Here is a 25816-nt window from a genome sequence, read left to right as displayed (position 1 = left end):
GTTAGTTAAATAAACATTATCTTCACTTTCAGAAATAAATAAATTATATATATATATATATATATATATATATATATATATACACAACATTTTTATAATAACAATATAATCAATATTCTATTTATTAAATCCAAGTATGAATCTCATCAGTGTTTTTAAGCATTTTACATTTATTAAAATAATATCTCAACGCAGTAACAATTTAAATAATACATATATATATATATATATATATATATTTTAATATTTTTACAATAACAATGTAATCAATATTCTATTTATTAAATCCAAGTATGAATCTCATCAGTGTTTTTAAGCATTTTACATGTATTAAAATAATATCTCAACGCAGTAACGATTTAAATAATATAGTTTATTTGTGAACTTGTGTTCAGCTATTTTTTTTTTTTTATTATTTTTTTTTTTTATTTTTTACTCTTTCGGATCGTCAGTCAAAGCTCAGTAAATATTGGTCACAGACACAGAGATTTATTTTAAATTTCACCAAGCTGATTTATAACTAAAAACTCCCACATATCATGTTTTCATGTCATTTTAAGTCATATTTTGATGTAACAAAGTGATTATATCTAAGTGTTTGAGTTGTTCACTTTTTTTTTTTTAAATTAGTCTTTCCATTAACGCCATTATATTGTGCGTGAACGCGCATGAATACAAGAGGCGGGGTTTATCGCATGAACCAATCACATTCGCCTTAAGGGATCTGTTAAAACCAAGGGGCAACCTTGACGCCAACACGGAAGTGATTAAAACTGCAACTAATCGCTGGCCGCTAGAGACTGGCTGCAAAAAGGAGTCAATCCCATAGACTCCCCATGTTAAAATGACCAACTTCAAAGCAGAAAAAAAAAATGTTTACAGCCTGGTTCAAAAAGTGATTTTGGTCTATATAGCTAATTTAGCCCTTCATGTCAACTGTGAGAGGGGTGAATTTTTTTAAACTCATCCGTTTAATTTATATTAAGCCTTAAAGTTTTGCATAATTTAGGGCGTGGCCACTTGAGTGGCAGGTGGATTGCCGCTGCTGTCACCACCGTCGCGCTAGGCGGGCGTGGTTTCAGCAACCAGCTCCACCCACGTCCCGCCTGTTTGCCCATTTTCGATTATCCGGGAGTGACGTGCAGTGACGCGATTCCAAGGTGGCGACGGCTGACTTCAAAAGCTTCAAAAATGCTTTTCAGAAACCTACGGGTGACGCCACGGACACTACGTCCATATTTTTTTACAGTCTATGGTTGAAACTCAACGGGCTCAGTGGAGGCGAGAGAGACGCGGACTCCGCGAGAAGGTCCTGGCTGCAGCCTGCAGAACGGGGTGGAGCCAGTGTTGCCAACCTTTTTCAATGGAAAGTAGCTAAACCCCATTTGAAAAGTCGTCAAATGTCGCTAAATGACGTCATACGCTCATCAGCATATTAGCTACGTCGTATTGTCTTGCGTCTCTGTGCTCACATACTGCTATTTAATGCAGCCAAATTCAATAAAACTGTTTTCATTTATATATTTCATAGATATATTGATATATTTTACGGTTTCTTTTGTCAGACAACGGGGTAAATATGAAATAGTGACTGAAACGCAGCCCATTAGGACTACATAACCAGCTCTCGAAGATATTTATCTACACTAAAATCGTGATTCATAATCACGACATTGTCTAATGAAATAAAATACACATACGATTAAGACAATGGCTGTGCTGTGATTTCGGCTATACTTGCATGTAAAATAGAGTTAGAAGCAACAGAATATCTTCTTTTATCTGAAAGTGCTGCTTCTCTGCCGCACACTGAACAGAGCAGACGCAGATAGAGAGAGAGGGAGAGCGCGCGCGCGCTGGGAAAGCACAACTTTGCGCTCGCGCGGCAGTACCAGAGTGTCTCATAAACTAAATAAGGTTTGTCCAAGAAGTCGCTAGATTTGTCGCTAGGCGCTTTTTCGAAAAAAAGTCGCCAGGGGGGTCTGAAAAGTCGCTAAATCTAGCGACAAAGTCGCCAAGTTGGCAACACTGGCGTGGAGCTGCATGTGGGGCAGGGCTACATGTGTCGCCCCGCCCACAAATTATATCATTGGTTAATGACGCTAACGCCCTCCGCAGGATTTTATTTCCGCTCGTTTGTCGCTGCGTTGGTGAGTAGTTGAGCTACAAGTTTTGTCTTATTTGATTAGTTGCAATGTTTGATTACAACATTGCGTTCATTATATCACTAAGTACGCGTTTAGAGAAAAAATATGGATGTATAAACAACTTTTTTAGATGGCTTTTAAGAAGGTCTTGTTTTTTATCCTGGAGGGAACTTGTGTGTGTGTGTATTATTACATGTTAAATGTATGTGGTAACAACGGAAGACACAACAGGTGGGCCTCTGCTAATAAAACAGTGATGTTAAACTGCTGTTTTGTATGACCAATAAAATGAAATACTCAAACTGCATTATCTTCATGTTCTTTGAGTTTATTCCTCTTCATATATTGTTTAGTCCAACGCTTGTGGACTCCCAACTTTCTTTAACATAAGGTAAACTCTATATTTTATCTCTACATGTACACACAATTTATTGTGAAAGGTTTTGTTATCAGAACAAAGCAATAGCTGTCATGTAGTTCTTATAAAAAATGGCACTTTATCAATTCATAATTCTAAGACAACATTTTCAAAGAAACTTTAAGTGTTGAGTTGGTGACAAAAAAAAAAAAAACCATTAAATACAAGTAAATGCGTAAATAAAAATAAAAACCCATAAATAATTTAAATTTGCAAATAAACATTAATTGTTGCGATATACAGTTCTTAATGCACAAAGATATGACAGGTCGAAAGCAGGAAGTAGATGCTTGCTTAAAAATAATAATGAAATTTTGCCCAAAATAATGAATGAAAACATAATGTATTATGTTTGGTATAGATTAATATTACGTGTAGATAATTAACGAATTCATAATATATTGTTTATTTTTGTATGTAAGTTAATATCACGAATGATATTCTATATATATATATATATATATTCATAGCTTCAGCTGTGCTCTTAACCGCATTTCCTGTTTACAGAGGTGTCTACGTCATTACATGTCATTAGCCAACTGAACCATTTATTAATATCACATGTAGATAATTAACGAATTTATAATATATTGTTTAATATTTTACATGTAACAGATATTTAATATCACGAATGAATCGTAGCTTGAACCATGCTCGTAACCGCATTTCCTTTTTAAGGAGTTGACTACGTCATTACATGTCATTAGCCAATGAAAGCATTTGTGGGCGGGGAGATGCGTGTGGCCCCGCCCCGTTCTGCAGGCTGCAGCCGGGTATACTTGGACGCCGCTGTAAATTTACCGGCTGGTGTCACTGTTGGACAATGTTGCTTTAGGAAAACGTTATATTCTGTAATATTGGCGCCCTTTTCATTTTGTACTACTATTCTTTTTTCTCATTCAATATTTTGAGGAGACACTGCCTAGGCTATATGACAGTTTTCAGACATATGACAGTTTTTTAAAACTTTAAAAATCAAAATTTTGCATGTAAAGTCAGTATTTTTAAAATTATGATAACTAAACCAAAAACGTATTAAAACTTGACAATATGTAAACTATTCTTTAGATAAATCTGCTAAAACTGGGCAATTGTTCAAACCAAGTTTAAAAGCTCTAATGTACGGGTTTATGAATTTACATTCTAAACAAGAAAATCAATGTATACGAGTATATTATGGAGGGCATGTAAATTGCAAGATGACGTGAGGCACATGACAGCGTGTCTCTTAGGGATGCAGGGCGTATGAGCATATCGTGAGCACGTCTCCAGCTGCACGAGCAGGAATGGCTTTGCAGAACAGTCTAAATCGATTACTTTGTCTCTTTGAATATACAACAGTCAGATATGTGGGCACGCAGAATAAGAAAATCGGATTTCTGTACAGAATATTTCAACTCGCTGTCATGGGATATTTGCTTGGGTGAGAGCTGTAATTAATTTTAATCTTAACCACAACCGAAAGTTTTGCGTAAGCTTCAGGTAAAATCATCTTATGTGATGATGCCAGCTATGATGGTTTGATGGCAAATATTTAAACGTATTTTACCTCAACAGATGGGTATTTTTAAAAAACAAAGGATACCAGGTAAAAGATGACACTATTGAGAGTTCTGTGGTAACTAAAGTCAAAGGAGTTGCACGTGTCAACACAACATATACAGATTTTTGGGGACCAGAGGACTATGTTTTCCCCAACCAGGTGAGTCAAACCACACCCTACAAAAGTTTAAGTTCATTCAGTTCTGTTTCAATCATATTCGTAATGATTTGGTTTATCAGTAATTTCCTTCAAACATAAATCTTTTGGTTAATTTTGTTTCTAGGGTGAGAATTTTCTTTCTATAATGACCAGTTTCATCGAGACACCAAACCAAACATTAGGTAATTGTTCAGAGGTAAGACAAACATTTTCCCTTTAGCATTTATTATACTTTTATGATCGATATCTCACATCTGCACTTTCAACAGCATATGTAACACATCTGCTGTTCTTTCAAACACATTTGATTTTTACACAGTGACATACTCTTTTAAAAAAAAACAAATCACTTTTTGATATTGCTCTGTATAATTCTATGCTTTAATTATTTTAAGCTAATTAGCAACATTAGCAGCTGATTACAATAGGCTGGATATCCTGTCTCTGTTCCATTCAGGCCATTAACAGTGTAAGAGCACTGTGGTTATTTGTATTAACTGATGTGAAACACTACAGTTCTATTACTTCCCCATTATAAGTGTGTCAATTTTCTACAAGCATCATTTCTTATTTGTGGTGAGCCTTAGGGGCTATTCATATATAATGAGTTTTTGTGTTTCTAAATGCAAAACACAGGGCATTTAAAGACAGAACTAACTTAGGTGCTGTTTTGAGATGCTACAAAATATATATTAGGGCTGTCAGACGATTAAATTTTTACATTACATTAATTGATGCATTACATAATGCTTCGATAAATTAATCTAAGTAATCGCAAAAATAATTTGACTGTGAAAATACCCACAAAAGATTATTGAAAGCTATTTTTGTGTTAAATGCAAAAGTATCAAGTAGACATTACAAATTGTAGCTTTAGAAAAATATTTTATTTAATTCAAGATTTAATACACATAAATATTTGGGCTGCAACAGCCTAACCGTGTAAACTATGTAACATAAAGGAAGATAATTTGAGAAACATCTCAGTATTTTTTGTTCATACGATTAAAAAGTCATTGGTAACCAAAACTTTGTTACCAACAGTCTTCAAAATACCTTCTTTTATGTTCCACAAAAGAAAGGTTTGAAACAACATGAGGGTGAGTAAATGATGACAGAATTATTTTTTTTTGATGAACTATCCCTTTAATGTTTTTATTATTATTATTTTTTAAAAAATGCTGCTCTAAATAAGAAACTAAATCCGCCAGTAGGTGCTGGTAAATGTCTTTATGAGTCATTCATTCATTTGATTCGTTTAAACAGCTGATTCATTTAGGAATGAAGTAAACAGCTCTCTTTATGAATGGGCCTTTAATTCATTGTTTCATACAATTTGTTCAAAACGCAGATTCATTCAGAAACTAAACACTGCTGTGTTGCCCTGAGATGCGCGACAATTCTGCTATGGCTTCAAATGTAATATGTTCTCTGCAAAATTGAGCAAAAACACATAATATTGTGTTTAAAATATAACGCAATCAACTTCTTATTTACTGAACTGTTGTATAAAATCACATTTAAGCTTGTGATAGATTGGGACAAAATCAGCACTCATGTCAAATTGCTCTTGCTGCCCGTGTGATATCGTGTGATATGAATAAATAAATGTGATATAAAAAAATAAATATAAGACAAAACACGTACAGGGGCATTGTTTGCACCAGTATCTTGAAATTTATGGCAGAGCTGAATTGATGGAGTTGATGCCCTGCATCATATCTGTCAACAGTCAACTATATGAAATATAAGATGAGGTACAGGTCTGGGGCGGGGGAATGCGTTAAACTGACAGCACTAAATTTTATATATACACTCACCAAAATTATAAACGCAACACTTTTGTTTTTGCCCCCATTTTTCATGAGCTGAGCTCAAAGATCTAAGACTTTTTCCATGTACACAAAAGGCCTATTTCTCTCAAATATTGTTCACAAACCGGGTTCGGTACTTTCGGTACTGAAATTTTAAAAATGTCCATTTCCCACTCACATTTGAGCGCTGTTGAGCTGATTTTTAGACATCACTGATTGGCCATAGTGTTCATGCGCTCAACAGACATGACTGTGATTGGTTACAATGATAAGTGCTTCACGCTCTGCGACATATGTGCAGATGTATTAGGGATCCGCTGACACACGCAGCTTTAAAACGCTCCCATTGTGCTTATGTGTGAGCGCACGGTGAGGAGCGTGAAGCGTTTATCATTGTAGCCAATCACAGTCATGTCTGTTGAGAAGTTTTTAATATTAAAAACAAACAAGCAAGCCCTGCCCAGATTAAAAAAGTAATGCAAACGTAATGCAATACATTCTATTAAAAGTAACTAAGTAATGTAATTAGTTACTTTTTTAGGGAGTAATGCAATATTATAATGCATTACTTTTAGAAGAAACTTTCCCCAACACTGACTGTTACATCCCTAGTAGTAACCAATTGCATGTAATCTGGATCATGTAATCAGATTTAAAAAATCAAGTACTTGTATAGAGTAGGCCTATATTACATTTCAGTGCTCATATTCAGATTACAGTTACTTTTTTATGGATTACATGATATTATTCATATTATTCGCACATATATTCACACAATGGCAGTAAATCATTTATAATTTACTGATTGACCACTGATTTTCCTCTCTAAAAATCCTAATAATTTATTTTACATTTTCATGATTTAATTAATTATTAGCTTTTTGTCAACTCAGAAGCCCTCTGCAGTTGTTGAATTTAGACCAGTTTGGGAAAATCCTGGTTTAATGAATTTAATAATGAATGCATAAACTAGATTGCGTTACTAACTACAGCGTTCATTATGTAATCTGTAATCAGTAATAGACTACATTTGTAAGTATACAGTTCACAATTTGCACAAAAAAATGGTGACATTTTATCTTTTATACCTTTTCATGCAACTTTCTCACAATTACGTATTTACATCTCACAATTCTGTGTTCTTACAAGTTTCTCCAAATTTATATATTGCAGTTCTGTTTGCAAATTCTTTGGAAAACAAATAAAATAGTGAGGAAAATAAGTTTGAATTGTAAGACAAAAAGTCAGAACTGCCATTGTAATTTTTTATCTTGTGGTGTCTTTTTTAGAACCCCTCAGTACCACATAACACATGCTCTAAGGATGAAGAATGCACAGTGGGAGAGGCTGTTAGGGCTGGAAACGGTATTATTTAAAACTGTTTATTTTTTCAAAAAGTAAGCTGATAACGAGTTATGTATCATGCTATGATAATAAAACCACGCTGCATAATAAATATTTGCCATCTGTAATTTTGTTGTTTATAAATATGCAAAACCTACTAAATGGTTTCATCCTTCTTAGGAATTAAAACTGGCATTTGTTTAAAAAAAACAGACAATGGCACTTGTGAAATATATGGCTGGTGTCCCATCGAAACACGCAGTGATCCACAGTAAGAATATTTTCTCTCACTCTTTAAAGTACAATTACAATGTTCATCCTAGACAGTGTTATTTCCACCTCAGAGTATACAATTAAAAATGGTCAATATCTAGTTTAAAATAAAAATACTTTTTTAAAACAATTTTTTTCCAGCTCAGCCACTGTTGTAAGACAAGCTGAAAACTTCACCTTGTACATAAGAAACTTCATCAGATTTTCCCTGTTTAACTTCTCAACGTAAGATATTCACTCTGATGCATCTATTGGTAATGAGTACAAATCCTGTCTGCTTTTATGTTAATTAAAAAGCACACAAAACTTTACTATAAAACAATTTACTGCACGATCATTCAATTATCTCAAATGTTGTTTTCCTTCACAGATCAAATGTTTTAAAGGAAAACAGAAGATTGTATTTAAAGAACTGCTTGTATAATGAAACTGATCACCCCTACTGTCCTATTTTTCGGCTGGGAGATATTGTGAACAAAACTGGACATAGCTTTGAAGACATGGCTCGAAGTGTGAGAATAATGAATGCATTGCAACATTTAATTTAACAGACATTTCATGCTTATTATACTGAATCTATTATTTTGATATTATTATAACCAGGGTGGATCTATTGGGGTTCTGGTTGAGTGGCGCTGCGACCTTGATAAATACTCAGATTGTCGACCTAAGTACAGCTTTGTACGTCTGGGCAACTCGTCAGAAACAGGTGGATTTAGCTTCAGGTACATTCACACTGCTTTTATACTAGTCAAAATCATTTATTTATTCATTCAAAAGAATACAGTCGGAGTCATATTAAAAAATGTCCTGGATCTTCTAAGCGTTATAATGGTAGTAAACAGCTTTTGAGATTTTAAAGTCCAATAAAGTGCATCCATCCATCACAAAAGTGCTCCACACAACTCCAGGAGGTTAATAAAGGCCTTCTGAAGTGAATCATTTGTGTATGAAAATTATTTAAAACTTTATAAACCGTAATCACTAGTGGAAGCTAGCGATTACGATTTATCAAGTTTTAAATATGGATATTTTTCTTATACAAACACATTGATTCACATCAGAAGGCCTTTATTAAACCCTCTGAGCCGTGTGGAGCACTTTTTAAGATGGATTTATGCACTATATTTTGCTTCAAAATCTCAACAGCCATTCACTGCCATTATAAAGCACATACATCTAGATATGCATCTAGAATGGCCTGAGGGTGAGTAAATCATGGGGTAATTTTCCTTTTTGTTCCAATATGGTTCAGTTATAGAGATGTGGGGATCACAGTGTGCGACTCCTTGAGTAGTAAATTGTTAAATTTAAATTTGCATTCACTTTGCAATTGTTAAAATTAGAAATGTATCTTGTTTCCCTCGTTCCAAAATAATCTTTTCCCCCTGTAATTTGGCTCCAAATCTCAGGTGAAAACCGGCTCTACAAAATAGTGGATTACTCAGTAAATATTAAGTAAATATATGAATGGCTTTGAATATTTAGGCTTTCATCACTATTTATGTCTTTCTTCTGTAAAAAAAAAGGTTAACAAAATCAAAAATTTGAGCAGGGGAAATTTCTAATACAGTGGCATGCAAAAGTTCGGGAACCCCTTGTAGAATCTGTGAATAATTTTAACAAAATAAGCGAGATTATTCAAAATGCATGTTATTTTTTATTTAGTACTCTCCTTGGTATGTATACAGATATGTTACATAAAAGATGTTTATGTATAGTCCACAAGAAAAAAAAATGCTGAAATTATTATAATAACCCCCTTCAAAAGTTTGGGAACCCTTGGTTCTTAATACTGTGTGTGGTTACATGGATGATTTACAACTGCTTTTTTGTTTAGTGATAGTTGTTCATGAGTTCCTTATTTATCCTGAACAGTTAAAACTGCCTGCTGTTCTTCAGAAAAATCCTCCAGGTCCTGCAGATTCTTTCCAGCAGTGACTGTATGATTTTGAGGTCCATCTTTTACACTAAGGACAACTGAGGGACTCAAACACAACTATTAAAAAGGTTCAAACATTCACTGACGCGCCAGATGGAAACGTGATGCATTAAGAGCTGGGGGGTGAAAACTTTTGAATTTGAAGATCAAGGTAAATTGTACTTAATTTGTCATCCGGGAAACATGCAAGTATCTTCTGTAGCTTCCGAAGGGCAGTACTAAATGAAAAAAAAAAAAAAAAAAAAAATAGTTCAACAAAATAAATGAAACTAGGACATCTTCATCCTTTTCAAAAGTTTTCACTCCCCCGGCTCTTAATGCATCATGTTTTCATCTGGAGCATCAGTGAATGTTTGAATGTTTTTTAATAGTTGTGTTTGAATCCCTCAGTTGTCCTCAGTGTGAAAAGATGGATCTCAAAATCATACAGTCACTGCTGGAAAGGGTTCAAATATGCAAAAGATGCAGGAAAACCAAAGAATCTGCAGGTGCTGGAGGATTTTTTTGAAGTACAGTGCTCAGTTTAACTGTTCAGAACAAACAAGGGACTCATGAACAACTATCACAAAACAAAAAAAAAAAAAAACAGTTGTAGATCATGGGACTCATGAACAACTATCACAAAAAAAAAAAAAAAAAAAACAGTTGTAGATCATCCAGGCAACCACACACAGTATTAAGGACCAAGGGTTCCCAAACTTATTTTGATAAATGTCAGCTATTTTTTTGTCTTGTGGACTATATGTAAACTTCTATGTAAAATATCTCACTCAGGAGAGTACTAAATAAAAAATAACATTTATTTTGTATGATCTCTTATTTTGTTAAAATTATTCACATTTTCACAGATTCTGCAAGGGGTTCCCAAACTTTAGCATGCCACTGTATTTGGTTAATTTGACACGGAATGCTGTTATGCTTAGTATCGACAACAACTGTCTTCTCAGATTTGCTCGCTATTTCACTGATGCTGCAGGACAGAGGCAAAGAACACTTTACAAAGTGTATGGAATTCATTTAGACATCATGGTATTTGGATCGGTATGTGACTGAAATGCTAAAGACATCAATGCACAGGTGATATAGTACATGCTTGTAACATATGTATGTTTGAGTCTTTTCCAGGCAAGAAAATTTAGTATTATTCCTACGATTGTCAACATAGCCTCTGCTCTGACTTTAATTACTGCTGTACGTATGTAAATATTCATATACATGCATCATACATCATTCATTTCAATGTACTGTATATAACAAGTTTGTTTTTCCCAAAGGCTTCTTACGTCTGTGACATTATGCTACTGTACATGATGAAGAAGAGGAGCACTCACACAGAGTTGAAGCTTGAGAGAATGACAACGTATGTAACAGAAGCATGTTTGCTAGAAATGCTACTGTGCTGTATACTTTGATGTAAGAATAAACAGAATTCAAGTAATGCATTATCAATGGTTCTGTCATGTCGCATGTCATTACATACTGAAAAACGAAACTGCAAGTATTATTCACATTTATTTTATACCTCCTTTAGGAATGACAGAGAAATTCCAGTGGGTCTGAAGAGAAAATTCAGTTTATGATACAATAATAGTAATGGGAAAAGCTCCATATACATCAGCAAAAATATAAGATGAAGTTTAGTAAACGTTGTTTTTCATTGCCTCTGTGGAAATATCTCAATGCTAAGGTTGCTCCATGAGATACGATCCTGCCATGTATTGCAAATGAGGGAATTGCTGGTTCTTAACCGCTAGTTTTAGAGGAATGCTTAGTCTGTCAGCATGGACTTCAGACAGAAATGACTCAATACATGTATTGCATTAACTTCAGAAGGTCAAATATATAATTAAGTCAATTATATTAGCATATGATGTAAGACATTAAACGGATTCAATGGATTAATCATGTTTGACTCTTTTTTTATACCTCTCCTCTTGAGATTTTTTTTCAACGTGGAAGTAAGCCTATAGGCGAGACTTCCGGTTCATTAACTGCCATAGGGACATAACGAGAAGAATAACAACGTGCAGTCAACAGCAAAACTTCTTGCACTACAAACCAGTGTGCTCAAAAATAAGATAATACATTAAAATAATGTGGTAAAACACACCAATTTGCAATATCAAGCCGCAAAACGAGCTATTTTGTACAGCTAAAAACAGTGGACACAGATGAGGCCGAAAGCCAGACCGTAAAATTTACGAATACTCAATACTACAATGAATTTGTTGCTGTATGATGATTAGTAGGGCTTTCCTAACCACTTCTGCCACACCAGTTTCATTAAATTCTTAAAATGACTTGAGTAAAAAAATTTACAGTATGAGTTAGTTGTAACGACTCAAAATTACCAGAAGAGGTCATAGTAACACAAAACTGAAAACAACTTCACTCTCGATTTGTCAAGTCATTCTTATTCTCTATAAAATGTATAACAAAATTGTGTATAGCCTATATTATATTTCATCATTAGAACCTGTCGGGACTAAGAGCTTTAGTGGCTCCAAATCCACCACCTGCCCATCCACAGAGTTTGGCAAAAGATCGAGTGTCCTCGTTTAACTCCTGTATTCTTTGAAGATGGCATCATGGCACAGTTTTGTACAAAGCCAATTAGAGCTGTGTCACATAAATGCCCTGAGGTTAACTGAGCTCCGACGCAAGTGCCAAATCTGTGGGTGGTAATCCATGTAAAAATAAAGTGTTTTTCTCTACACATGGTAGACACTTCTAAACCCCTTTGACAAGATTATTATTGAGCCCCCAAGAACACTAAATAACATACTGATGTATCTGCACTTACACAGGTTTAATAAACACCACTGGAAATGAATGACGGATTGAGTGTTTACATATGCAGATGCAATTTATCTTCATCTGACAGTTGGGGAACATTGAAATCACTCATGCATTAGTGTTTAAAAGCATTCATTTTCTATTTGAAGTGAAACAGAGAGAGTCTAACTCGGATACATCATTTCATATATAATTTGCTCGTTATTCTGTCAAAATTATGGCATGACATTCTCCCTTCCCTGGTGAAAAAAACAGCATATGCTGGTTAGGTAGGTTTTGATGCTGGTTTAAGATGGTCCTTTGCTGGTTTATGCTGGTCCTTAGCTGGTTTAAGCTGGTCCTTTGCTGTTTTTTGCTGGTCATGTTGCTGGTCAAGGACCAGCATGAACCAGCAAAGGACCAGCATAAACCAGCAAAGGACCAGCTTAAACCAGCATCAAAACCTACCTAACCAGCATCCGAGCATCAAAACATACCTACCAGCACATGCTGTTTTTTTCACCAGGGTTACCAAACCTAAAACCACCTGTACTCAGCATTGCGCAGTGATACAAATAGTGAAAAGTCCCAGCGTTGATAGACTAACACCGCTCAGCCAATCGAATCTGAGGACCGGAATTCACTGTTAATCCTAGGCAAGCATTTATAGTAAAGGCTAGAAGGGAGACAGCTCTGGCTACTGGGCATGCGCACATCAATATAACGTTATTTTTGTCACACTGTACAACAAAAATACTGTTTTTGTATTATAGTAAGGGCTAAGTCTAGGGTTGGTGTAGATGTGGATGTTAATAACGCAATCTAAGAGGTAGAAAAACTAATTCATCCCCTCCACCTTTATCTTCCTAAGTGGGCGTGGCCATTTGTACATTTTATGGGTGTGGCTTCCAATCTCATCCACATCCAGCTAGTTTTAGCTGTACAAAACAGCACGTTTTGCTGCTTTATATTGAAAATTTGTGTGTCTACTATATTTTAATGTATTATCTCAATTATGAGCACACTGGTTTGTAGACAGTTTTACTGTTTACTGCTTGTTGTTATTTTTCTCGTTATTATCCTGTTATTTCCAGCAAATGAACTGGAAATCTCACACATAGGCTTACTCCAGTGTTAAAGAATAAGGCGGATACAAATATTTTTTAAAAAATCCAGTATGATTTAAGTCATTCTCCACTCTCAAGCATATCTTTCCAGGCTGGTAGTTACAGGCTCTGGTAAGTATAGTATAACTGCTTGTACATAGTATTTTAAAATGTAATTTCCCTCATTTCAAATAGATAGCTAGCAACACCAGCAAAACAAAATGGCTACTACTTTAAATACATGTAACACACTTTTTTTCACACTATTTATCAGCTTTTGTTTTTAGATTTTGACTCAACATACTGAAAATTTAATAGATTAGATTTAATAGACCTGAAAATCCATCCTAAGTCCTGTAGTTTCATTTAATATAATAATAACTGACATTACCTGTACTGATTAAAGTTAAAGACATTTTAAAGGGTTAGTTCACCTAAAAATGAAAATGCTGTCATTAATTACTCATCCTCATGCCGTTCCAAACCAGAGGTTGCATTAACCGAAAATTGTCCATCATTTACATATTTTTTTCAGTGACGGAAAAATCTGAAGGCCGTCCGTCACTTTGACAGATTACACTGAAGGTGATCTATTAGTAACTAATTCCCACGCCTGTCTAGTTGGTAGCAAGTGTGGCAGCAGAGCACTGGATCCAGAACAAAAATGAAACTGTCACGAACCTTTTGCTATGCGTTTGATTATGCACAGGCGAGTATCCAGTTTAAGCTACAGTGATCTATCATGCCACATTAGAGAGTGCCAAAAGGGTATTTATTGCTTGAGTTTCCTAATGAAATGGACAGAATTTGAAATCTGAGACTTTGTTTCATATCAAAGGTAACAAAACACAAAGCTTAGTCTATCTGGATTTATTGGATGGGAGGCACACTATGTACTGTTCATTCATCAACTGAAAACAGCATATTTTGCTGTAGTTAGTGTTCTACGCTGTCACTGCAGGGTGTGGTGTTGAACATGAAAAGTGATGCAGTCTCTGTTCATCTGTTCTCTTTAAAGTAAATGCACAAGCCTATATAGCCCTGTAGTTTCATGATTAAAAATGAAAATGTGAACAAAGAGTAAAACAAATGTTTTTATATTTGATCGGTAATAATAGATTATGACGGAATTTTTACAACCCTGTCCGTCAAAATGACGGACAATGTTAAAGTCTAACGCAACCTCTTTTCCAAACCCATAAGACCTTCGTTCATCTTCAGAACACAAATTAAGATATTTCTGATGAGATCTGAGAGCCTTCTGACCCTGCATAGACAGCAACGCAACTACCACATTTAAAGATTAGAAAGGTAGTAAGGATATCATTAAAATAGTCCATGTGGATTATTTTAGCGATCTCCTTGCTACGTTTCTGGACGTTGATCGTGTTAATTACATTGCTGTCTATGGGAGGGTCAGAATGCCTCAAAAATAAATTTATTTGTGTTCCGAAGACGAACAAAGCTTTTATGGGTTTGAAAGGACATGGGGGTAAATGATGAATGACAAAATGTTCATTTTTGGGTGGAGTAACTCTTTAATTTTATAAAGTTACAAATATATGTTTTATGCTCAAAAATAAAAAAAAAGACTTAATTTATTCACTTCTGTGTCAGTCTTAACCATTTTTTTGCCCAGCCTTATTTATTCAAAACAGAATATACAGACAATTAACTGTTTATAAAACTTTATAAAATGACAGTTGAACCACTCATGTCACATGGACTATTTTAATGATGTCCTTACTATTTTTCTAGGCCTTGAACGTGGTTGTTGCGTTGTGATCTATCCAGGGTCAGAAAGCTCTCGGATTTCATCAAAAATATCTTAATTTGTGATCCAAAGGTGAGCGAAGGTCTTGTGTTTGGAACGACATGAGGGTGAGTAATCAATGAAAAATTTTTTATTTTTGTTGGTGAACCATCCCTTTAAGAAACACAAAAAAATGAAAGGAGATTGCACTTAAACATAGGCGTCTGACATTTGTCTTATTAATCCAAAATAATTACTTACTAAATAAATCTTATATAACCAGTTTGGTTACAGTACACAGAAATCAGAAACGTTCAACTGTAGAAGAAGACAAAAACAGACATGACACACTTTGCAAATGCAAGTCAAACTTTATTTTGGTTAGAGGGGAATGTTTGTGCAACACGTTCCTGAAAAAATGTGTATCTGGAATGACAGTTTTCGGTTACACAAAAACAGGTGCGCACTGCTACCATTCAAGTGACATTTTGTTCTTTGGTGGAACAAGATGAGACACACTCAACTCCTAACACACACTCCTGTAGTCCAAAACTGCCATTGTGTTGTTTTGGGGAAGGGGAGTGGGATGTGGGAGGGAAGGGAGCAGGGTGATGGGGGCAGGAGTGCATGTGCTCCAAAAGACAAAGAACTTTCCAGAGCATTCCTTCGAATGTTTCAAGGACACTAAGGAGTTCAGCAGCGTAGCTCGCGCCACCTAAACTAGTGATTCAGCAGCAACTATTCACATCCGAACAGATCTTGCACCTGCAGCAGCACACGGTGTTCGTTTTTTTTTCTTTTTCTGAACGATATCAGTAGTTTTTTTTTTTTTTTTTTTTTTTTTTTAAGTAGCTCGGTCCCCCGTTCGTGAGCGGTGCACGACTTCGACGGAATGCGCGCTAGCGCCGGTCCACTTTCCATCCCAATGGTCACATACACACGGTCCACATCAGCCCAGAGGAGGCACTTCACATAGAGATAGTAACTATTAAAAGAGTAACCTGACTTTGTACTCTTGAGCTGTAACAAGGCATGAAAAGAGGATCGAAAGAAATACAGGAAGTCTAAACGTTCAAGCTTTACAATGACACGGTCGACAGGCAAATGGAATAACTTATTACGTCTGCCGACGCTCAACCTACTAACAATATTGCATTGCAAAAAAAGGCATAATATAAATTAGATCTTAACTCTATCCTCACAACATTTATAAGAAATAACTTTTTTGTAGTCAGAATAAAATAGCAGCTTCATGGGCAACGTATCCTAATGTGAAAGCTTAAACTAGGCCTGGACGCAAACCTTGTAGTCGAGCTCTCGCTTCCAAATTTGAGGAAACTGCTGCAATGGTAAACAGAGCAAATAAAGATGCTAGCGTGGGAAACATAACATGATGTGGTGTTACAGCCCAGTACTACACATACATTGCTAAATACAAAAAAAAAAAAAAAAAAAAAAAAAAAAAAACTCTTTCGGGAGTTCACTCCCCCGATTGATGGTTTTACAAAAACAAATTTAACTAAATATGAATTTATATTCTACACCATGCCTATAGTCAAGGACAGTTCAAGGATCAAATATTTAAGGCTTCTGAGGGGCAAACAGGGAGGTTATGATACTGGGTGTCACAGCTCCACCCATTCGCTCGTCTGCAGTTGCTCCACCAAAGTCTGACAATACCCATGCTCCACTGCCAGATGGCCTGCCCTGATAAAGGTGGAGAGACTCATTCGACGTAAAAGTCAAGGGAGAATGTGAGAAGAGGCACAGGTAGACCTGAGAAAGAGAGAAACTCTCCATGGGAGTTAAACCGTGGAGCACGGGATGGAATTCACAGAACTTAAAATGCGTCTTTTGTTTAGGTTATTTCCCGTCGAACAGACCTAGACTGTCACCGGCGGTGCATTTCAGCTATTTTAGATAAGACCGACATGACACATCAAGTGCCTAAGGTGGGTGGAAAATGCAGTGGCAGGCTTCAGCTGACACAACAGCGTGTGACGGAGATGGAAGTGATCCCGCCAGGGAAGAGCGGTATGGTGTTAATGATGGAGCAAAAGCAGGGAGCCAATCCGCCCCGACACACAGCATTCACACCGGCTAATCACACCTCTCAGTTACAGTAGCACAGCAGTAAAGCCACAGGCTAGCCCGTGGTGCTCATTTATATTGCGCTTACATCAACACACTTCCGTCATCCAATTATGGTCAAGGACGTCTTTCCATTAACGACGAACTAACATGCGAGCGGATGATGACGCTCCTCCCAAAGGTAGCTTTGGGTCGGTCCTGTAGTGAGTCGAAGCCTGCCGTTACCGTCTCTTTCCAATGAGATTCAAGTAGTAACAATTAAGTTGAAAGACAAAATAAAACCCTAAGCTATGCAATTAGGGCACAGCACAAGTCCCGAAGCAATTTCAGTCTACAGCAGTCTCCATTTAAACTGAAATCTAATAGGATAGTTGAGGAGAAAAAAAAGGGGGAATAAAAAGGATAGTGCATTAGCTGACACTTCAAGGGAAGGATTAACATTGTACACAATGTGGCTTGACTCAGCCCTAGTGTAACATTTCCATCTAAGACTTTAACCTGATTCGTGTTCAACAGTCTGGAAAAGAAACAGTCTTGTCATATGTGCATATCCCAGTATCAGTTTGCACTTTCATATCGATTCAGAATTAGTTACAAAAAGCACAATATGTAAACATTGAGAGGAACAAAAATAAAATCAACCTCTATACATTGTACAAGCTGTTAGCTTAGATGGAACAGCCAAATATTTCAGTTTCATGGCACCCCTTAAATGTCTTCATCGAGTTAGTACTTCAAATCTCAAGTAGGCCTAAACTACAAACAAATGGCGTTTGCGGAGAACGTCTTCTCTGCTTTTTAAATAACGGACATTTGCTAATCAACAAGAGAAAGCGGATATATGTTGTGTGGTACATTTTTCATTTGGATAACACAGACCAGATAGGAATGGAGAAAAAACAGTGCTGATCTCATAAACTGAAGCTGTTATGGCTGTTTTCTGGAATAATTAAAACAGACTAAAATAAATAAATGCCTACAGTGTTTTCCAAAAGCTACTTATTTAAGAACTACTAAAAGTAAAAAAAAAAAAAAAATCCAAGTGGCACATGAGGGTTCAGCTTTGTGGTAGCCACATAAATCATTGTACAGGAAACATTCAGTAGATCACTTGCTAGACAAAACGGGAAGAGGGGGGAATTCTTTCCTTGCGCTCAAACTAACACTGACTGGCCGCAGCTCATCTGTACCCTGGGTGGTGGATGTGCACATTTCTACTATCACCTGAATCTGTGGCCCTGCTGACTGAGGCTCTATGCATCTTAGCCATCGTGCCAGGATTCTGTGCCCGGAAGCAGGGCGCCTGGAAGTCACCGCCCATGTACTCCATGGTCTGCATCAGGTTCGTCTGGCTGGAAATGGCTGCCCCGGTCCTGTACTGTGCTCCGGGGGTGCAGTCTATGGAGGCCCCTGAGAGGCCCCCGTGGAACGGCCCCACCAGGTCTTGAGACCCTGAGCTGTCACTGTTTGGCGTGGGCAGGATGTTGTTCCAGGGAGGCTGCATGTAGTGGCCGTTACTGTAGCTCATGGGCATCCCGTTGACCGGAGGAGATGGCGTTGGTTTATCGGTAGAGGGCTTCAAGTTGAAGGGCTGCGCCATGCACACCTCCTGCGGGTAGCCCATGTTCTTGGTGAGGAATCCTAGACCCTCTCTAGGGAGATTCTTGCCCTCCGGAAGGTGCTGAAGGTGCGCCAACTGGTGTTGGCCCCAAGGGCCCTGCTGACGTTGTTGCTGTGGCTGGGAATGCTGCTGCTTCATGTCACTGTGGTAAAGAGGCATCCTGTTCATGGCAGAGAGGTCAGGAGCAGGACCAACCTTGTCAGAGTTACCAAGGATGCAAGAAGGCGGAGGACCCACGCTGGGATGAGTACACACCCTAGAGCTCGCATTGATGAGCTGGTTGCGGCTGATGGGACTGGGGTTGGCGATCTGTCCTTCGCACATGGAGGTAGAGCCCATGCCAGCCCGAGCCTGGCAGAACTGGTTGATCTGATTGACGATGCTGCTTAGGTCACTGGGCCGGTTCTGGTGCAGGCTGGCAGCCATGGACAGCGGGATGGTTGAGGTAGACACAGTCACATTGGGAGGGGCGTCGGCGTCGGGCAGCTTGCGTGGCATCTGTAAGCCTGCCAGAGGGGGCTGTAAGACCCCAGGAGCCGGAGGCCCGGCGCAAGAGGCCTGGGATTGGGAGAAGCCCTGGGAGTGCTGCAGGCTCACCGATTGTGCCATGTCCGGCAGATGCCGGAGTCCTTGCGGACCAGGCAACTGTGGCTGCTGCTGCATGAGAGTCTGTTGGTGGTTTAGGGCGTGGTGCGGTACTGGCGGTTGGTGAGCCTGGCTCTGATGTAAAGCCTCCTGGTGTGGTTGTAAACTGCTCTTCTGCTGCAGGGACTGCGGGTGGGCCTGCAAGGCCTGAGAGTGAGCGAGACTCTTCTGGCCTAAAGGAGTCTGAAGGTGGGGAACAGTGTGAGGAACGTTTAAAGTGCTGGGATTGGCGTAAAGCCCACTGTGCGGGTTCATGATGAGCTTAGGGAGAAAACGGGCTCGGCCGCCTTCGATGTCCTTGAGGATCCCTTTGACCGGGACTTTGACAATGGCCAAGAGGCCCGTCCGGGTGTTGACCTGAGGTGGGTAGGGGCTGTAGCGCTGGCTGGAGGTGTCGAGACCGTTGACGGTGCGGCGAATATGCTTCCTCTGAGGTACTTTCACGCTATTGGGGAAGATTTTTATAGTCAGTGGGTTATTGGCAACTTTCTTAGCATAGGCATCCAATTCCGCTGGGGTAGGATAGTGTGCTGATCTCATCCTCTGTGTAGTGTCCCCTGTGAGCAAGACAAGGCCAAACGTGAAGGGGAATGCAAGAAACGTGGCTCTCATATGTAACCCTGGAGCACAAAACCAGTCATAAGTAGCACGTGTATATTTGTAGCAATAGCCAACAAGACATTGTATGAGTCAAAATTATAAATTTTTCTTTTATGACAAAAATCATAAGGATATTAAACAAGTACACTTCTAGAACAAAAATGTACAGATAATTTACTCACCACCAAGTCATCTAAGGTGTTCGTATCTTTCTTTCTTCAGTCGTAAAGAAATTGTGTTATGGAACGTTCTCCATTTAGTGGACTTTTATGGTGCCGTGAGTTTGAACTTCCAAAATGCAGTTTAAATGGGCTCTAAAAGATCCCCACCAAGGAAGAAGGCTCTTACCTAGCGAAAAAATTGGTTATTTTCAAAAAAAAATAAAATAAATAAATAAAAAGTACCGACCCAGTGTTTACAAAGTGAACGTGCAAGGAGGGTCAAACACCCTTTACAAAAAAAGGCAAAGCAGCGATGTAGGGTGATTTTAAAGTTGGGGGAGAAAATGAGATGGGAGTTTTTCGACATACCCAAACTGTATTGAGCCAGATTACACAGAGAAGCTGCATTTAAACTGCATTTTAGAAGTTCAAACTCACAGACACCATAGAAGTCCACTAAATAGAGAACATTCCTGAAATGTTTTCCTCATGAAACAATATTTTACAACTAAAAAAAGAAAGACATGAACATTTTGGATGACAAGGGGGTGAGTAAATTATCTGTAAATTTTTGTTCTGGAATTGAACTTCTCCTTTAAGTAAGATCATGTTCCATGAAGATACTTTGTAAATTCCCTAGCATAAATATATCAAAACTTAATCTTGATTAGTAATATGCACTGCTAAGAACTTTAAAGGTAATTTTCTTAATATTTTGGATTTTCAAATAGTTGTATCTTAGCCGAATATTGTCCTATCCTAACAAATCATACATCAATAGACAGCTTGTTTTATTTGTCAATTAAAAAAAAAAAACTGACCTATATGGCTGGTTTTGTGATCCAGTGTCACATATGATCTTATCAGGGCTCTGACAGAGCAGGGTCAAAAGGCAGAGCAAGTTTCACTAACAAAGAAACAAACCAGGTCAAACGTGCATGCGGCATAATCAGAACAAAGCTCGGTTTACGGGCGCTTACATTTCTGAAGTCCAGTGTTCATCTGCGTGTGCGAGAGAAGCTGGAGGGAGGGGTTTGATACCGGCAGACAGGCCAGCATGTCACAATGAGACTAATGCAACATTGGACTCTCACTCCTCATCACACTGCAAAGGAAACAGTCACGTCAGGAACAAAAACGGACTCACATCATTGGTCTCTTAAAATACACGGTGTAAAAAAAGAAACATTGGCTATTTTCTCCTCTGAGGGCGTCATTAAAGAGATCCAATTTTACGTGTAGATGTAGGTTGAATGGAACACACTGTGCAACGGGACTTAATGAGAGTAATAAATTATTACGAGGAAATTTCTAGTTTAATTAGTGGTGGTTTGCTGCAACGCAGCAGCAGCAGAAGCAATAATCAAAACGTCTTAGATTAAAAGACCTGCAGATTGAAAACCAGCACGCAAAAGCTAAGTAAGTAATATCAAGTAGGGTGTGCTAGTCAACACATGACATGATTTACAGCCGGCCGCAAGAAAACGGCAACTGCAGGCCCTACCCTTGCTAATTCACCTGAACATCCATCAAACGCTGTAGCTATAGATCTCTGTAATTGCCTCATTGTAGCCATTTATTTAAATATCATGTATTCAAGCATGACCTTTTTAAATAGCTCTCTGAAACAGCTGGTGTCAGGGCCCACGGTGCACACCCTGCAGTTTGAGTGTCAGGAGTGCGATGCAAACGCATTCTCCCGTCTGCCTGGCAGGTGCCCAGGGGCACGGCAGGGGATGCGGCAACACGACCACAGGCCACATGCTCCCAGCTGACTCCTCCAATCTGAGATGTGCAGGTGTCAAAAAGTGCAGTCGAGACAGAGCCTGACATGTTCTGCACACCCAACCCCCAGCTATTTTCATCAGGGAGCTGCTTTTAATTTTACACTCAAGAGAACGTGTTATCAGCTAAAGCTGAGACTCACAATGCCTGAAACATCCTGGATTTGTTTCAAATCAGAGATGACCCAAGTACGCCGTGTTATATCACCCCCAAAATGGACCACTGGATAGGGGGAGTTGTTTATTTAGGTGGTGCTCTAGAAATAAAACCTTTGAACGGAGTTCAATATCTAAACTCTACAAGCAAACACTGTACAGCCAAGCAGTATTTTTGGCTTACATTGAAGCTGACACACATTTACGGTCTTAATTAAAAACAACACGAGCTTTGGAAGAGCTGAGCTACGTTGTGAAATGGCAAACACAATTAGCAAAGCATAAAACCGAAGCACTTTGAGTTTAAAGCACAAGTTGTGGTTGCCATTTCATCCACCCTATAATAAATCAGCTAGCCAGCAAAGTTTGCTTAGCCACAAGCTACATGCATTACAATGATCTCAGATCAACACAGACACACTTACACAATTTAGGGTCACTGTAGCGCCCATCTGCCCTCTAGACAAGATGTATCCGGTCGTCGTGCTCGTTTAACCCCCATCAAACTACCAACCGATCTAAAAGGTGATCAGAATGAGATCTCAGCCTGTCTTGGTACCTCTGCTTCTACACTTGCTACAAGCACTAGCATATAGCCTGTGTCTTCTTTGTGCGAGCCACTGCCCGGCTTTCATCTCACAGCTTCTTAAAACCGCATTCAAATGATCAGATGGGAGGTGTCGAAAGCGAAACTTACTCTCTGGCTTCGGGATGAGACGTGCGATTGTTTAAAAAAGCATTTTGCTTGGTTATTCGGCACCTGTGCTTTGCTTGTGTCGATAAAGCGCTTGTCTAGTCACTGCTGCTGCCCAGTGCCCACTGCTGCAGCCTATATCCGCGCAGGCGCATTACGCTTTTCCCACGTGTCTTCCTCGCGGAGGTCGAGGAAACGCGAAGGTAACTTGGCTTCAACGCGCCACCTACTGAATGGGAATTACACTGGCTTACATTTTACCCTGATCATTATATTATATTATATTATATTATATTATATTATATTATATTATATTATATTATATTATATTATATATTTTTGTTATAATGTGTCCTGACTCCTAATTCAATATTTTACTCTATTGCATTAAAATGCAGTACAACAATTTTTTGTTTTTTTGTCACAATGCAAACTAAAAAAACAACAACTTAAAAGTCCACTAAACTTTTTGTTAAAAATGATTTTGAAAAGCCCAATATTTTGATATTTTTGTGTCTTGACTTAATATTTGACTCTATTGCATTAAAAATTAATCTAAACAAATAAATAAATAAATAGTCCAGCCTTTTTCATCATCAGTTTCATGGTATATATTATATTCTATTACATTCTATTACATTCTATTCTATTATATTATATTATATATTTTTGTTATATATATAATTCAATATTTTACTCTATTGCATTACATTTCAGTATTACAAATATTTTATTTTTTTGTCACAGTGCAAAATAAAAAATAACAACAGCTTCAAAGTCCACTAAACTTTTTGTTAAAAATTATTTTTATTATTTTAAGCCCAATATTTGGATATTTTTGTGTCTTGACTCAAAATTTGACTCTGTTGCATTTAAAATTTATCTAAACAAACAAAGAAATACATAAATAAATAGTCCAGCCTTTTCATCATCAGTTTCATGGTATATATTATATTATATTTTATTTTATTTTATTTTATATATTTTTGTTATAATGTGTCCTGATTCCTAATTCAGTATTTTACTCTATTGCATTAAAATGCAGTACTACAATTTTTTTTAATTTTTTTTGTCACAATGCAAAATAAAAAAAAACCAACCACAACTTAAAAGTCCACTAAACTTTTTGTTAAAAATTATTTTGAAAAGCCCAATATTTTGATATTTTTGTGTCTTGACTTAATATTTGACTCTATTGCATTAAAAATTAATCTAAACAAATAAATAAATAAATAGTCCAGCCTTTTTCATCATCAGTTTCATGGTATTTATTATATTATATTATAGTATATTATATTATATTATATTATATATTTTTTTTGTTATATATATAACTCAATATTTTACTCTATTGCATTAAATTTCAGTATTACAAATATTTTGTTTTTTTGTCACAATGCAAAATAAAAAATAACAACAACAACTTAAAAGTCCACTAAACTTTCTGTTAAAAATTATTTTGAAAAGCCCAATATTTTGATATTTTTGTGTCTTGACTTAATATTTGACTCTATTGCATTAAAAATTAATCTAAACAAACAAAGAAATACATAAATAAATAGTCCAGCCTTTTCATAATCAGTTTCATGGTATATATTATATTGTATTGTATTATATTATATTATATTATATTATATTATATTATATTATATTATATTATATTATATTATATTATATATTTTTGTTATAATGTGTCCTGACTCCTAATTCAATATTTTACTCTGTTGCATTAAAATGCAGTACTACAAATATTTTATTATATTTTTTTTCACAATGCAAAATAAAAAACAACAACTTAAAAGTCCACTAAACTTTCTGTCAAAAACTATTTTAAAAAGCTCAGTATTTTGATATTTGACTCAATATTTGACTCTATTGCAGTAAAAATGCATCTAAACAAATAAATAAATAAATAGTCCAGCCTTTTTCATCATCAGTTTCAAGGTAAATATTATATTATATTATATTATATTATTAGTTTTTCAGTATTTTTGTTATAATGTGTCCTGACTCTTAATTCAATTTTTACTTGAATTGAAAATAAAGTTCTAAAAATATTTAAAACCCTTAATAGTATTATATAGTATTATATTTATATATTTTTTAATTATTTTAAAAAGCGTAATATTTTGATATCTTTATGTCCTGACTCAATATTTGACTCTATTTATTTAAAAATTAATATATATAAATAAATAGTCCAGTCCTTTCCATCATCAGTTTCATGGTATATATTATGTTATATATTATTAAAACCCCTAATTTTAAGACTGTTAATTTTTTTTTTTTTTTAAATTTTGTTATAATGTGTCCCTACTCCTAATTCAATATTCTAATCTAATCGACTGCGTTTAAAAAATAGTGATACAAATATTTTTGTCACAATGCAAAATATAAAAATAAATAAACAAATAAAATAAATAAATAATAATAATAATAATAATAATAATAATAGTCCAATACACGTTTTAATTTTTTTTTTTTAATATTTTAATATATAAATATTTACAATATTTTAAAAAATAATCCAGACTTTTCCTTCATCAATTTCATGATGTATATTAAAATAAGTATAATGGTCTTACCATCTGATACCATTCGTGCACGATAGTACCAGTAAGTCTTTCTTTCTCAATCGTAAAATGTATAAAGCCATAAAATCTACCCCTGATGCTACTAAAATTAAAAAATGAATGGCGACAAAATGGGAATAAACATTTCAAAACTAATAAAACATAATATCACGTGTACAACACGTTGATTATATCCATGCAGCTCATCAATAAAAGC

The 25816-nt window shown here is 36.5% G+C and overlaps 2 protein-coding genes across 4 annotated transcripts; one reads left to right on the top strand and one right to left on the bottom strand.

The window, feature by feature from the left end:
• The first annotated feature begins 3799 nt into the window (after positions 1-3799).
• Positions 3800-11507, top strand: p2rx8 (purinergic receptor P2X, ligand-gated ion channel, 8). Its single transcript, XM_051129835.1, has 12 exons — positions 3800-3988; positions 4123-4267; positions 4392-4463; positions 7371-7446; positions 7606-7696; positions 7840-7923; positions 8069-8210; positions 8302-8423; positions 10588-10681; positions 10766-10831; positions 10915-11000; positions 11172-11507. The coding sequence occupies exons 1-12, from the start codon at positions 3852-3854 to the stop codon at positions 11218-11220; spliced, it is 1164 nt and encodes a 387-aa protein (XP_050985792.1). The 5' UTR covers positions 3800-3851; the 3' UTR covers positions 11221-11507.
• A 3674-nt stretch (positions 11508-15181) lies between these two features.
• On the bottom strand, positions 15182-23225 carry fam222bb (family with sequence similarity 222 member Bb). 3 transcript variants are annotated; one of them, XM_051129903.1, is made up of 3 exons: positions 21373-21497; positions 20414-20579; positions 15182-20188 (listed from the first exon to the last, which is right to left on the bottom strand). In XM_051129903.1, exon 3 carries the CDS (start codon positions 20169-20171, stop codon positions 18546-18548), a length of 1626 nt encoding a protein of 541 aa, XP_050985860.1. In that variant the 5' UTR covers positions 20172-20188; positions 20414-20579; positions 21373-21497; the 3' UTR covers positions 15182-18545. The 3 variants fall into 3 exon arrangements, with proteins under 3 accessions (XP_050985860.1, XP_050985859.1, XP_050985858.1); XM_051129902.1 differs by lacking the exon at positions 20414-20579 and adding an exon at positions 22758-23225 and having other exon boundaries at positions 15183-20188; XM_051129901.1 differs by lacking the exon at positions 20414-20579 and adding an exon at positions 23030-23225 and having other exon boundaries at positions 15184-20188.
• Positions 23226-25816: the final 2591 nt, after the last annotated feature.

Source organism: Labeo rohita, chromosome 15 (genome assembly GCF_022985175.1).
Source record: "Labeo rohita strain BAU-BD-2019 chromosome 15, IGBB_LRoh.1.0, whole genome shotgun sequence".
Taxonomy (NCBI): domain Eukaryota; kingdom Metazoa; phylum Chordata; class Actinopteri; order Cypriniformes; family Cyprinidae; genus Labeo; species Labeo rohita.
This window is presented reverse-complemented; position numbering and strand designations above follow the sequence as displayed.

Coding starts and splice junctions, on each gene's coding strand:
- p2rx8 (XM_051129835.1), top strand. CDS start 3,852: ATGGCTTTGCAGAACAGTCTAAATCGATTACTTTGTCTCTTTGAATAT. Junction 8,211..8,301: donor TTGAAGACATGGCTCGAAGT/GTGAGAATAATG, acceptor TATTATAACCAG/GGTGGATCTATTGGGGTTCT. Junction 11,001..11,171: donor AAGCTTGAGAGAATGACAAC/GTATGTAACAGA, acceptor TACCTCCTTTAG/GAATGACAGAGAAATTCCAG.
- fam222bb (XM_051129902.1), bottom strand. CDS start 21,451: ATGCTGGCCTGTCTGCCGGTATCAAACCCCTCCCTCCAGCTTCTCTCG. Junction 20,189..21,372: donor GAACACTGGACTTCAGAAAT/GTAAGCGCCCGT, acceptor TCTTGCTCACAG/GGGACACTACACAGAGGATG.